At 43.2% G+C, this 15,152-nt stretch overlaps 1 protein-coding gene and 1 long non-coding RNA gene across 8 annotated transcripts in view; one reads left to right on the top strand and one right to left on the bottom strand.

The window, feature by feature from the left end:
- The window catches only part of LOC138757881 (limbin-like), a 169,849-nt gene that overhangs the window by 113,055 nt on the left and 41,642 nt on the right, over window positions 1-15,152 (top strand). For all 7 annotated transcript variants that reach the window (XM_069925935.1, XM_069925937.1, XM_069925934.1 and 4 more), the window contains 2 exons: window positions 808-1,003; window positions 7,375-7,503. In XM_069925935.1, coding sequence (XP_069782036.1) covers window positions 808-1,003; window positions 7,375-7,503 — 325 coding nt within the window. The remainder of the gene's footprint in view (window positions 1-807; window positions 1,004-7,374; window positions 7,504-15,152) is intronic.
- Window positions 1-15,152, bottom strand: part of LOC138757883 (uncharacterized) — a 59,858-nt gene that overhangs the window by 38,854 nt on the left and 5,852 nt on the right. The window lies entirely within an intron of this gene.

The following is a 15,152-nucleotide window of genomic DNA, read 5'->3' as shown; positions in this document are numbered from 1 at the left end:
GAATTAGGATGTTTCTCATATTTGTACAACATTTTCCACTTTGTGGCCATCTGTAAAAGTTACATAAAATCTTGGATTGCAATGGTTATGTATATTCTGGCCAGTTCATCCCCCATTTGATTTGAATAGATTGGAGTTAAGATCTTTTGAGCCACTTGCTCCTGATGAGAAATAAAAGTGGAAGTAAAGCCACTCAGCCCTCAAGCTTATTTCATCCTTCAACAATCATTGCTCATCTTCTACCTCAGCTCATCAAAAAATCTTCCACGGATGCTGCTTGCTCACTGATTTCTTCAACTTTATTTTGGCCCAAATTCCTGCATCTGCATTCTCACTTGTCTCTATTCTATCTCGGCTGTACTTACCCAATCTGTCTCCCTTCCATAGAACATAAAATAGCTAAACCGTTAGCTAACCATTGCAGTTAGCGCAACGCTATTACAGTGCCAGTGATCCGGGTTAAAATCCGGTGCTGTCTGTAAGGAGTTTGTACATTCTCCCCATGTCTCTGTGGGTTTGCTCTGGAAGCTCTGGTTTCCTCCCACCTTTCAAAAAACATACCAGGATTGTACTTTAATTGAGATATTTGGGTGGCATGGGCTCATGGGCCAGAAGGATCTGTTAACGTGCTGTATGTATGCATTTAAAATTAAATTAAATTTTTGTTACCATGGCGCAGAGCATAATTTATCGGAATATGCTCCTGTCGCACAAATCTAAGTCAAGCATTTGGTCCCCATTAAGTGCCCTGCCTTTAGAATATTTTATCCTTCAGTTCACCTGATGACTACTTGTTATATTTCACAGAAACATGATGAAAAGTGTCTTAATACTTTCAGAGGTGGAAATTCAACAAATAATGCAGAGCTTTCTTGACATTTTCTGTCAAATTGATAAAAGCCTAGCTCTCCCTCAGCTAAGTAAGAACTTTATCCTCCAAGCCCATATGAATAACTGGAGGAAGACCAGCATGGAAAAGCTTGAACTACAGTGGAGCAAACAGGTAAGTGGATGTAGAGAGGACAACCCTCCATCTTTTGCATTTTGGGACACATCGGGGTGGACATAGTGCCACAGCAGTTGATACTGGTGCTTCAAATCTCCGGGGATCTGGGTTTAATCCCAACCTTAGGTGATATATGAATGAAATTCGTACATTCTCTGTGTGAATGATTTAGAGTTTCTCCCATATCCAAAAGACTTGCGACTAAATTCAAGCTGCTGTAAATAAACCTTAGTGTCAGTCATGACAGAAGAATCAAAGGGGAGTTGATGGGGATGTGGGAGAGAATGAGTTACAGGACTGCAGGGATTTAGTAGTAACCTTGGTGTGCATAAAGACCAGACTAATAACCCAGAGGCCTGAACTAACAATACTGAGATCTGAAAGATCTTGTGTGGCAATTCTAGAATTTAAACTCAGCAAATAATTTGGAATTTGACAATGATAACCACAAAACCACTAGGTTGTCATAACATTTCAGATAGTCTGCTGATACAAGGAGCGGATATTAAATTTCTAAAAATTATTTACAACACGGTAGGAGCCAATTTTGGCCATTGAAACCCATTCCACTCAATTACACTCAATCAACAATCTCAGATGTTTTGGAGAGTGGGAGGAATCTGGAGCACCCGTGGAAAACCCACGCAGAGAATACATACAAAATCCTTATCGGCAGTGCTGGATTCGAACCCGGATCACTGATGTTTTAATAGTGAGGCGCTAACCACTCTGCTAACTTATATCTGCTGTCCTTACCTGTTCTTGCTTGTATATAACCCCAAGCCCATAGTAACATGGCTGACTGTTCAAATGTTCTCTGAACAGGTCTGATAAGCCATTCAGTCTTCAGTAGCTCTTGGGGATGGCCAATATATTCTGGGCTTGAATAAATTAACAAAACCTACTCCCCTTTTGGGGCTAAATGGCAGAGAAAACCTCATTGACACTAAGGCGTAAAACAAGATTTAAATGACATTAATGACCCATCCCAATTTCAGACTTGGGAATTTCCAGCAACTCTGCTTGTCTTCTGCTTGTTTGCACTTACATTGACTAATTATGTTCAATGATAATGGCATGCAAGCAAATAGAACATAATTGAAGCATTCTGCTTGACAGTTGGTCACAATTTTCAGGAAGTTTTAAATTTTGTGCTGTATATATGTGTGACTGATGGAATCCACAGTATGGCCATCATTTTTGAAGGAAATGTCCTGCACTTCAACTTAAGATCGTGGTTGACAAGCAAGTCTTTAATTTTTCTTCATTTAGAACATAGAGCACTACAGCACAATACAGGCCCTTTGGCCCTTGATGTTGAACCGACCCATATATTGTATCCAAAAAGAAGTATTAAATGTTTCTTGCTCATAACCTTCTATTTTTCTTTTATCCGTGTCCCTGTCTAAGGGTCTCTTAAATGTCCCTAATATTTCAGTCTCCACCACCATTCCTTGCAAAGTATTCCAGGCACCACAACTCTCTCTATTACCCTTGATGTCTCCCCTCATCTTTGCTCCCTTCACTTTGCACATACAGTATGTTTTCTATTATTGTTATTCAGGCGCTGGCTGTCCACCCTGGCTATTCATCTCAGAATCTTGTAAGCCTCTTATTAAATATCTTCTTATCCTTCTACGCTCCAAAGAGAAAAGTCCCAGCTCTGCTAACTTTGCCTCATAAGAGTTATTTTCCAATCCAGGCAACATCCTGGTAAATCTTCTCTGTAGCCTTTCCATAGCTTCCACATCCTTCCTACAAAGAGGTGAACAGAACTGAACACAAAATAAAAAAAAATGTGGTCTCACCAGAGATTTGTAGAGTTACGGCATGACCTCTTGACTCTTGAACTCCATTCCCCTATTAATGAAGCCCAACATCCCAAATGCATTCTTAACTATCCTATCAACCTGTGCAGCAACCTTGAGGGATGTATGGATTTGAAACCCCAATGTCTCTCTGTTCATCCACTCTCTCAAGTAACTGTCCATTAACCCTGTAGTCAGCCTTCTGGTTTGTCCTTCCAAAGTGCATCACCTCACACTTATCCGGATTAAACTCCATCTGCCATTTTTGTAACCTACGACAATCTTCAGCATTATCCGCAACTCCTCCAACCTTCGTATCATCCGCAGACTTATTGACTCATCCTTCTGCCTCTTCGTCCAGGTCATTTATAAAAACCACAAAGAGCAGGGGTCCCAGAGCAGATCCCTGTGGAACTCCACTCGTCACTCACCTCCAGGCAGAATATTTACCGTCTACTTCTACTTTCTGCTTTCTACATGCAAGCCATTTTTTTTAATCCATGTGCATCATCACTTTCTGAATAAGTGTCTCATGGGGGACCTTGTCAAGTGCTTTACTAAAATCCATGAAGACCACATCTACCGCCCTACCCTCATCAAAAAATCTGCTCAAAAAACTGAATTAGACTCATCCTTGAGTAGACTCTAGTTTTGCAAATGCCTATAGATCCTATCCTTATGAATCCTCTCCATGAGTTTGCACACCACTGACTTGAGACTCACCAGTCTACCATTCCCAAGATTCTCCCTATTACCTTTTTAAATAAGGGCACCACATTTGCCATTCTCCAATCCTCTTTCACTTCTCCCATGCCAAAGAGGACTCAAAGATCATAGCCACCACCACAGCTTTCTCTTCCCTCACTTCCCACAGCAAACTGGCATTTATTGCATCCAGCCAAGACTTATCAATCTTAATGTTTTTATGAAGATCCAGTACTCCCTGTTCCTTAATCTCAACATTGTCCAGCACACAGGCCTATTCTATTCTGACTTCACCCTGATCAAATTCTTTTTCTCTTGTAAATAATGAAGCAAAGTATCATTTAGGGCCTCCCCAACCTCTTCTGCTTCCAGGCACATGTTGCCTCCTTTAGTGGCCCCACCGTCATTCACATCATTGTTCTGTTCTTCACATACACATAGAATGTCTTTGGGTTTTCCTTAATCCTACATGCCAAGGCCTTCTTATGCCCACTGTGAGCTCTGCTAAGTCCTTTCATAAGCTCCTTCCTGGCTACCATATATTTCTCATGACCCCTTCCTGTTTCCTGCTTCCTGTACCTAACATTTGCTTCCTTCTTGACTCGTTGCCTCACCTGTTTTGTCAACACATTTTTCTACAATATTTTTCTTGTCCCAGTGCGACAAACCTATCCTGAACCCAGCGCTCTGGTCCCTAAACTTCCTCCACATTACTTCTGTGTTTTCTCCTTTGAACATCTGTTTCCAATTTACTCTCACTTGTTCCTACCTCATCTTCCCTAAACAAACACTTTCCCATTTGACTGCTTTTATCCTATATTAAAACTCAGGGAGTTGTGGTCACTCTCACCAAAATGCTCCCCCACTGAGACGTCTGCCACCTGACCAGGTTCATTGCCCATTATTATATCCAGTATGGCCTCTCCTCTTGTCGGCTGGTCCACATTCTGTGTTAGGAATCCTTCTTGAACACACCTGACAAATTCAGCCCCATCTATCCCTCTTGCAATCAGGAGGTGCCAGTCAATATTAGGGAAATTGAAATCACCCACAACAAAAATGATGTCATTCCTGCACCATTCCAAAATCTGCCTCCTTATCTGTTCTTCTGTGACCCGAGGGCTATTTTGAGTCCTATAGATTACTCCCAGCACAGTGATAGCTCTCTTCCTATTTCTGATTTCCACCCACACTGACTCAATGTACACTCCCTCTGCAGCCTCCTCCCTTTCTATAGCTGTGATACTATCCCTGATCAGTAAAGCTACTTCCCCCCCCCCCCCCCCAAACCCCCCCCTTTACTTCCCATCCTATTCTTTTTAAAACCCCGGTACCTGCGTCAGCCAATCCTGCCCTTCCTCCAGCCAAGTCTCTGCAATAGCCACAACATCATAGTTCCATATACTGATCCATGTTCCAAGTTCATCTCCTTTATTCCCAATACTCCTAGTGTTTCAAACCCTCTAACTGACTACATTTATTTCCTCCCGTGCCTGTTCTTCCTCACAACTTAGAACCCAGAACATCATGCTTTTGACCTTTTGCCTTATTCTCTGCACTCACATTCTGGTTCCCACCCCCCTGCCATACTAGTTTAAACCCTCACCATCAGCTTTACTCTGCCAGGATATTGGTCCTTTTTCAGTTCAGGGGCAGCCCATCCTTTTAGTCCTTCCCTAGAGGAGGTCACAATGATCCACAAATCTGAACCTCTGCCCCCTGCACGAACCTTTCAGCCATGCATTCATCTGCCACAACTTCCTATTCCTACCCTCATTGGCAGCAAACCTGAGATTACCATTCTTGAGGTCCTGCTTTTCAAATTCTTTCCTAACTCCCTATATTCCCTCTTCAGGAACTAATCAGAACACCTTTCTATGTCATTGGTCCTCATGTTGTCCACATCTGCTGGTCAGCCCCGCCCCTGCCCCCCCCCCCTGAAAATTGTGGACTCAATCAGAGATGTCCCTGACCCTGGCACCTGGGAGGCAACATACCATCTGGGAGCCTCAATCTTGTTATCAGAACCTCCTATCTGTTTGCATAACCAATGAATCCCCAATCACCATGGATCTCTTCTTCTCTCCCTTCCCTTCTGAGCCAAAGGGCCAGACTCTCTGCCAGATATGTAGCCACTATGACTTGTCCCTTGTAGATCGTGCCCCCCTAACAGAATCTAAAATTGTTTAATATTGTTGAGGGGAATGACCACAAAAAGTGATCTGCACTGTGTGCCTATTCTCTCCTTCCCTCTCCTAACTAGGGAATAGACACCCAGCTACCTGCCTCTTGACTTTTTTCATTTCCCTAACCCGATCTCCAAAAAGTTGCAGCCAAATGTACCTTTTGCAGGTGTAGTCTTCAGGGACAATTGTGTTGTCCCAGATTTTCCACATCCTGCATTTGGAGCGATCCACTGCCCTAGTTGCTGTCTCCATTAACTATTCTTTGTTTAAATGCAAAGATCTTACTTGGCCTTATCTTACTGGAAAAAAGTTTGCCCTCAGCCTCTACTTGCCGAAGACTTTCGAGTCAAAGTCTTCCTTCTACATTGTGCCATTCACACACTGGCTGCTCGCTTGAGCTACCCCTTTTCTTTATTTGTTACTGCCCTTCCCTGAAGTACTCAGTTCCACCAATCACCATTCTGTTTAAGCCTTAAATTGTCCTCCTCTACCTTTTTAAGTGCACTTTCCAAAAGCTTGTTCCTGACACTAACTGTTCTCTTGGGTCCCTTGCTCTTCCTCTTACTACAATGGCTGTACCTGCTCTGCTCCCTTTTTAAATGAACTTACCAAAAGCTTGTTCCTGACACTAATTTTTCTACATTTAGCTTGTATATTGCTGTGCCAGTCTTGACCAAAAGGGTCGGGACGTCAATGAGAAGGAGCACCTGATTTCAAGAAATAAAGTGGACCGTGTGCTTGCTGCATGCTTATATGCATTGGGAAGACAAGGATGCAGGAGAAAAAGGCCTGTTACATTCCTAAATTTCCTTTCGCCAAAAATTAGAGGTTCTTTCCACCTAAAGATCTGAAAAAATACCTTGCCCCCTTTTCCATGTACATTGGTGCACTAGTCATACAAAATATTATCTCATTATAACTAAGCACCTAATTAAACATGTAGCTCTCAATCAATCAATTAGTAAATGCATTTTTATTCCTGTTTACCGAAATAAACAGGGCAAAAAAAATTAAACTTCTACACAGTGCTATGTGAACATTTTTCCAACATCTCTCACTTGGAACAGCAGCAGTCACAAAGAATGCTCTTCAGTATAACATTGCTGTAATTTCCCTTGAAAGAATATGATGGGCAAGATGTTCTCTCTGAAAGAATCATATTGCTGTGGAAAATATAAATTCAGTAACTGCACATTTCACCTCTCTGTAGAAATTTAATTTAACCAAGGAAAGGAATACCCATATAAGCATCTAAATGCAACATAAAAACTGTGACATTGAATCTTCTTGAAAGGAAACCAATCTTATTCCACTTTTAAACATATTTAAAAGGAGTGAATGTGTAGGTCCCCCTTACAGATTGCCACGATATATGGTGAAGCAGGAATTTTGGGGTTAGAGGGAGAGCAAGGAAATGGCATGAATTGGATTGTTCTTACATAGCCCTGGTACAGACTTTATGACTCAAATGGTCTCCATCCATGGCATAACTATTTTGTGACTGAGGTTTCATCTGGAAGGATTTCAAGGGCAACACATAAGATGATCTCACATGCAAATTTTCTGTGTGTATTCTACAGTTTTGAATTTAGTTGTTAGTGGTTCTTGAAAAGCACCTTCCTTTTTGTTTGGTTATTGAAAGGTTGTCTGTGTATGTCTTTCTTTGCAGAACAAATTAAAAACCAAAGAACGTGGACACGATGACCAGCTAAAATTGGTGGTGTGGCAGGAGCGTACAAGACACAAACTTAAATTGTACAATGAAGAAACAGAAAGAGCTGCTGAAGAGAGCATTAAGGTAAATAGATTGATTCCAGTAATGTGATAAAATCACAAAGCAAACTGCTGGGCATGTGGTAGAGTTGGCAACCTCTCCCAATCTAGTCACATATGGCCTCAGTGGGACATAATACAATATTTTATCTTCAGGGTATGAAATGTAGTTGCCCAGTTTATAGTCACTTGGATGTTGGCAATTGTAGCTTGTCTTCAGCAGTCAAATGGTGTATATTTCCCCAATCTCAAGTTTTATTATGGTCTAAATAAGCTAATTTTATTTTCTATCTTTAATCCATTGATTTATACATATTACTGGAAACAATTATGTTAGCTTTGCCTGGCACTTTGTCTTCAGTTAGTTTTAAACTGCTATAAAGTTGTATTGTACCCTGACTTCCGAGGCAAAGTGCAAGGCTAATGCACTTAGTGACCCAAGCCTATAAAGATGAAACTGCGATCAAATATTAACTGACCCCCAAAATGGTCAGCTGTTCTTTTCTTCAAGTCCATTTGCTATATATAATAAAATAGATGGGTCAACTGCTATTAGTCCTTGCACAATTTCACAATCTGTAGAATTCTCCTGACGTCAGTGTCTGTGTCAAAATTGGGAGCACTGGACCACAAACTAGTGAAACACCAGCCTGAGCATAAATGTATTGTTTCAACCAACCCAAAATCCTCACTCACCGCCCTCTTCTCCCACCAGCAAGGTGGAAACACAGTAGTAACTATTCAGGAAGTAATGGCTTCAGCAGTAAGTTTGGGCTGTATTTTAAGATGTCAGCAAAGAAATCACTGATTAACACACCTAAAATCTCAGTACCTCTCCGCTCCCAGCGTGGATTCACTAATGCCTTGTACAGCTGTATCACAAAGTCACATCGTTTGTACTTATCACCCCACCTAAAGAAGGTGAGTGTGCCAAACATTTTCTTCACTGTCTTCGCCACCTGAGCTGCCTCTTTTATAAAAGTATGTACCTGTACCTGCAGGTCTCTGTTCTATAACACTTCCCAGTGTCCTACCATTTACTGTGCCAGTTCTGCCCTGGTTTGACTTAACAAAGTGCAGCACCTCACACTTGATGGTGATAAATTGCATTTGTTACTCCTTGACCCATCTTCCCAACTGCTCTAGATCCTGTTGAGAACTTGGATATCCATTGTCACTGACAACTACATCACCAATTTTGTTATCGTCTGCACATTTACTCATCATGTTAATTGCAAAACTTTTAGCCTGGCATTGTATGATCTTGTAAGGGCTGTCGTAAACTTGCTGGAGATGCAGGCGAGCAGTGTCACATTGAACAATGACGTGTGCAGTGTAGTAGATTGGCTGGCACGTATACCACAGTAGTTGCCTGTTGCATTGGCATTGGTTTACGTAAATGCATGCCGCAATCGGCCGAACTAATTGGCTGGGTCAAATAGCTTAGTCACAGCAGACAGTCCATCAAATTTGCCAAGTAGTGTTAGTGTGGTACCATCTACCATTTCTACTGCTGAACAACCTAGGTCCACTTTTATGGCCGTACGAATGCTGAGGAGGACCATGGGCAACTGTTTGCTCCAAAGAGATGCATCGCCCCAAGTTATCAATGCTACTTTTAACTGGAGGTGGAAACGCTCAACACAGCCATTGGCTTGCAGATGATAAGCTGTAGTCTGAATGCAGGTTATGTCTAACAGGTCAGTGAGAGCTCAAAACAGTGCCAACTGTGACTCTCAGTCTGTAGTAATGATGCCTGGGACACCGAAGGCCAGAATTCACTGGTCAATGAAAGCCTGAGCGGCTGTCTCGACAGAGATGTTGGAGACTGGAATAGTTTCCTGCCATCTTGTAGCCTGATCCTCATTAGTAGTAAAAAAGTGTTCCCTCTTGATTGTGGGAGCGGACCAACCGAATCAAGGTGGAAATGTTCGAACCGAGAGACTGGGACAATAAAATCCCCGCATCTGTATCTCGTGTCTAGAGGCTTTAAAACACTGTCATGGCAAGCAGGTCTATGCCATAATCCCACATCATTCTTAATATGCAGCCGGGTAAATCACTTCGTAAACAGATTTAGCATTGTTGGATGAGAAAAGTTATTGAGGGCTCTGAAAACTTCCTGATGCAATGTCATGGGTACAAAGGGTTCTGTCCTACAGGTGGAAATTTTGTACACTAGTTTCTCACCTGACTGACTAATGCGCAAGTCTTCCAGGTTGAGTCCTATATTGATAAGAATGGGATCTGTGTGCTATGCCTGAGCCATGGCAGTGTATTCGATTGTATTTTCCATATCTAAAGCCTCCACCTTTTGTTTGATAGGGTATTGGCCACTGTATTCGACTTACCTTGAATGTGCCAGATGTCACTGGAATATTGTAGGATGAAATCCAAGTGTCTGATTTCATGTGATGAATAGTCCTGAGCATTTGTTTGCAAGGATTATGTAAGTGACTGGTGGTCTGTATAAATGGTAAAAAGATGACCTCCAACAAACAGTGGAAGCGTTTTACTGTGAGATAGATGCCATCATCTCTTTACTCTAACACCACTCCTATGGGATGACAGAGACATCTGTTGCGAGAGAGAATAGGGTGCTGGGCTTCTGGTGCCTGAGCATAGTGGTATCCACGAGAGCAGTCTCACATCGTTGAAGGCATGAAGCGCATCTCCGCACAAACCAAAGGTGTTTTGGAAAACTAATTTTCTAACCCTTTGAGGAGGTCAGTCAGAGCTAAGTGGGATGTGGCTGCATTTGGCAAGAAATGGCAGGAGAAATTCATCATCCCTATAAGACGCCATAACTAGCTAAATGAAACGGTGGTGAGAAGTCTCAAATTTCCTGTACTTCTGTTTCTTCTGACAAGATGCTGTTCCTTGTGCCCCAGAAATGCAAGTTCGGCAGTACCAAATATGCACTGTTTGGGTTAATTACAATGCACATTCATCAAGTCACTGGAACAGTGTCATAAGATGGTTTTTGTGCTTTGTCTTGTTAGCGCTTGCCACCAAAATATCCTCAATGTAAGTATAAATGAAACTTGAGGTCAGAGAGGACATAGTCCATAAACCACTGGAACATTTGAGCTGTGTTTCACAAACCAAACAGAATTTGAAGAACTTGGAATGTGCCAAAAGGAGTAATCACTGCTGTCTTAGAATCATCTGCAGGCTCAACCAGAATCTGGTAATCTTTGGCTTGGCTTCGCGGACGAAGATTTATGGAGGGGGTAAAAGTCCACGTCAGCTGCAGGCTCGTTTGTGGCTGACAAGTCCGATGCGGGACAGGCAGGCACGGTTACAGCGGCTGCAGGGGAAAATTGGTTGGTTGGGGTTGGGTGTTGGGTTTTTCCTCCTTTGCCTTTTGTCAGTGAGGTGGGCTCTGCGGTCTTCTTCAAAGGAGGTTGCTGCCCGCCAAACTGTGAGGCGCCAAGATGCACGGTTTGAGGCGATATCAGCCCACTGGCGGTGGTCAATGTGGCAGGCACCAAGAGATTTCTTTAGGCAGTCCTTGTACCTTTTCTTTGGTGCACCTCTGTCACGGTGACCAGTGGAGAGCTCGCCATATAACACGATCTTGGGAAGGCGATGGTCCTCCATTCTGGAGACGTGACCCATCCAGCGCAGCTGGATCTTCAGCAGCATGGACTCGATGCTGTCGACCTCTGCCATCTCGAGTACTTCGACGTTAGGGATAAAAGCGCTCCAATGGATGTTGAGGATGGAGCGGAGACAACGCTGGTGGAAGCGTTCTAGGAGCCGTAGGTGATGCCGGTAGAGGACCCATGATTCGGAGCCGAACAGGAGTGTGGGTATGACAACGGCTCTGTATACGCTTATCTTTGTGAGGTTTTTCAGTTAGTTGTTTTTCCAGACTCTTTTGTGTAGTCTTCCAAAGGCACTATTTGCCTTGGCGAGTCTGTTGTCTATCTCATTGTCGATCCTTGCATCTGATGAAATGGTGCAGCCGAGATAGGTAAACTGGTTGACCGTTTTGAGTTTTGTGTGCCCGATGGAGATGTGGGGGGGCTGGTAGTCATGGTGGGGAGCTGGCTGATGGAGGACCTCAGTTTTCTTCAGGCTGACTTCCAGGCCAAACATTTTGGCAGTTTCCGCAAAGCAGGATGTCAAGCGCTGAATGGGCAACTAAAGTGGCATCGTCTGCAAAGAGTAGTTCACGGACAAGTTTCTCTTGTGTCTTGGTGTGAGCTTGCAGGCGCCTCAGATTGAAGAGACTGCCATCCGTGCGGTACCGGATGTAAACAGCGTCTTCATTGTTGGGGTCTTTCATGGCTTGGTTCAGCATCATGCTGAAGAAGATTGAAAAGAAGGTTGGTGCGAGAACACAGCCTTGCTTCACGCCATTGTTAATGGAGAAGGGTTCAGAGAGCTCATTGCTGTATCTGACCCGACCTTGTTGGTTTTCGTGCAGTTGGATAATCATGTTGAGGAACTTTGGGGGACATCCGATGCGCTCTAGTATTTGCCAAAGCCCTTTCCTGCTCACGGTGTCGAAGGCTTTGGTGAGGTCAACAAAGGTGATGTAGAGTCCTTTGTTTTGTTCTCTGCACTTTTCTTGGAGCTGTCTGAGGGCAAAGACCATGTGTGAACATTTGTTGTGAAGGTTCGCTGTGAAATTCTGTAAACTTGGTATGTTTTATTAGTCGAGGATGGTGGCATTATATAGGGCCTGGTAATCACCACGTGGCCATCAATTTCCTGGAGACTTTTTCAGGACCAGGTGTAATGGCAATGCCCAGCAGCTATCAGATCTATGGACTTTCCCCAGCTCCTGTCTGTGATCGAACTCTGCCTTCACGATCTTAAATCAATCTGGGGGTAGCCTACGAGCACACACCACACCAGAGGACTGCGGGTTTGGATGTGTTGATGTCACTGTGCTGATATGAATGGGATACCTGGCAAGGGAACAGCTTAAGCAACGCCTGGAATGGGCAGGGACTAGGTTATAGACTGGTCAGATGAGTGAATACAGCTTACCTGCATGCAATTACATGATGATCCTTCAAGTCCACCAACAAGGAAAAGTGTGACAGAAAATCTGCTCCAACAATGGGTTTTGAAACTTTTGTGACTGTGAAAGGTTTCTCAAGATGGAAATCAAGCATGAACGACTTCTGGCCATTTGTTTGGATATTGGAATTGTTTGCGGCAGCTGGAATAAAGGTTTAGGTGACAGCACTCCTATGGATTGGGAGGGACCACTGAAATTTCTGCACCAAAATCGATGAGAAATTCATTACCAGAGCTATGGTCCTTCAGGAAAAGACTGTGGCTGAGTTGCCGATGGGCAGCAGTCGACTCTACTGTCAGGCCTCGTTGTTTCTCAGGTGCTGTCTGTGGAAGGCACAAGTAGGCTAGCACAACCAGGCTGCAGCACCAAATTGCTGGTGGTTCCAACAAATATGTAGCATGCTGCCCCTGACCTGTATGATTCCAGTTGGACCGAAAATGAAGGCGACTCGGTTGGAGTGTTAAAGCTTGTGCACTAAGCGCTGCCGCTTGTTGCTCCAGCTCAGTTTTTTTCTGTTTTACTGGTTGCTGCAGCGTCTGCTCCTAGCTGCACTGCAGTCTGCAGAGGTCATGTCCATAACAAGGTCGGCATGTCTCACTAACTCATTGATTGTGGCTACCTGAAAAATTCCTATCATATGCCCCTGAACCTGAGCAGGAAAACAGCAGAGGTACTTCTGTTTCCAGACTGTCTCCCTCAATTCTCTCATCTCCAGCCAGCCTGTGCCATTTCCACAGCATCTGTGAAGACCTCCTATTGTCAAGGCTGTTGTTGGCTAGCAGTTCTGCAATGCGAGATTGTTGGGAAGGCTGCATTCACTTATAGGATGTCATATGGCATAATTTTATCTGAACTCTGTATCACGTCTTCCACCTTGCAAACAATCTGCTCTGGGAAGGGAATAGATAGAGTAGACGTAAATAGACTCTTTCCCCTGAGGGCAGGGGAGGTTGGAACAAGAGGGCATAAGTTAAGGGTAAAGGGGCAAAACTTTAGGTGAAATATTAAAAGATGCTTTTTCACTCAGAGAGTGGTGGCAGAATGGAATGATTTTCCAAAAGAGATGGTTGCAGCAGGGTCCCTTCTGTCATTTAAGAGAAAGTTGGTTGTGTACATGGATGTGAGGGGTTGGAGGGTTATGGGCGGAGAGCAGGAGGGGGAAGCTAGTGGAGTTGTTCAAGTGAACCGGTGTGGACTTGAGGGGCCGACATGGCCTGTTTCCACGCCGTAAACAGTTATATGATTAGTTATATGGAGACACACCATGAGCAAGCCGAATTTTATCCTCTATGCTGTTACATTTAGTGACAGGAAACTATGCCCATGCTTGGTCTGTAAACAGGCTGGGAACTTCAAGCTTGACTTCCCGACTGCCCCAGTAATGCATTTATCATCCTTACCCAGAAGGTGCTGTGAACCAATGGGGGTCACCAGTTGTAGGGACTGCTGAATACACGCTGCATGAACAATAAAAAAGGACACCTGCAAAAGGTCAAATGTCTTTAGCAAATAAAACTGTCAACATTTTATTTCTTTCAACACTCCCCATACTTCCCGATTTGCTCCTTTCAGGCAAGTGACTGCCTCACTCCTTATTCTCCTCCTTCCGACGCTGTACATACGCGCCACACTCTTCCTGCTCCTTGTTTCAGCCCACACATGTATTGCATTTTCCGAGCATCTCCACTGATGCATTACCAGCAATGGTCAGCCCTACACAGGTCCTGTGTAAGTGTGCGCCACGACATCACAACACCTCCAAGCTGAATAACAACCCTCAACAATCTGGCTCTGTCTCCAACATAGATCAGAAGAACTTAGTAGGATATGGACCAAATCCAGGTAAATGAGACCAGCCCAGAATGCCAACTTGGTCAGCTATATGGGTTGAACTCATTCACAATATGGGCTATGCAAAAATATTTCATGAAATATTTTAATGCTTGCGGTACTTAGGATGTCCCTGTTGTTAAAGTGTACTGACGCTAATCAGATTGAGAAATGTTATTTATCAGATTGCTGCAATCATTAAAGACCAGATGTCTGTTGAGAAAAAGCTGTATAAAATGAATTCAAATTGGTTAATAATTAAGAAAGAAAGAAATTGCTTTGTTCTCAGGACATTCTTGATCGTTTCCCAACTCCTGACATTTCTTTGAACCGCAGTCCATCATGAGCCTCAGTTGTTCATTCACTAATATCTATGTGAGGCGCTGCCTCAAAAATGTGCCAACATCACAAAAAGTTGCATCACCCTGGCCATGCTCTCTCATCATTGATCCCTTCAGGCAAAATGTTTTAGAGGCTTGAAGTCCAATACTTCTTGGAATGAGAACAGCTTTTTTCCATTGCATATCAAGCTCTTGAACCTCCTTATAGGATCCTAATCAAAACCCCATTCGAAGACCATCAAAAGATTTGCCTGAACTACTGGCACTGGACATTCTCTGCATCACTGGCCAACTGAATATTTATTTGTTCATTCATTAATTTAATTTTGTATATATATATATATATAATATTATATTTTCTTTCTCTTCCTAACATCTTGCATGTTAATTTATACTTAAATTGTACATATATTTTGTGTTGTTGGGAAGTGCAGCAAACATTCATTAATTTTAATTCAAGGACAC

The sequence above is a fragment of the Narcine bancroftii genome, chromosome 3 (assembly GCF_036971445.1).
Source record: "Narcine bancroftii isolate sNarBan1 chromosome 3, sNarBan1.hap1, whole genome shotgun sequence".
Lineage (NCBI taxonomy): Eukaryota > Metazoa > Chordata > Chondrichthyes > Torpediniformes > Narcinidae > Narcine > Narcine bancroftii.
This window is presented reverse-complemented; position numbering and strand designations above follow the sequence as displayed.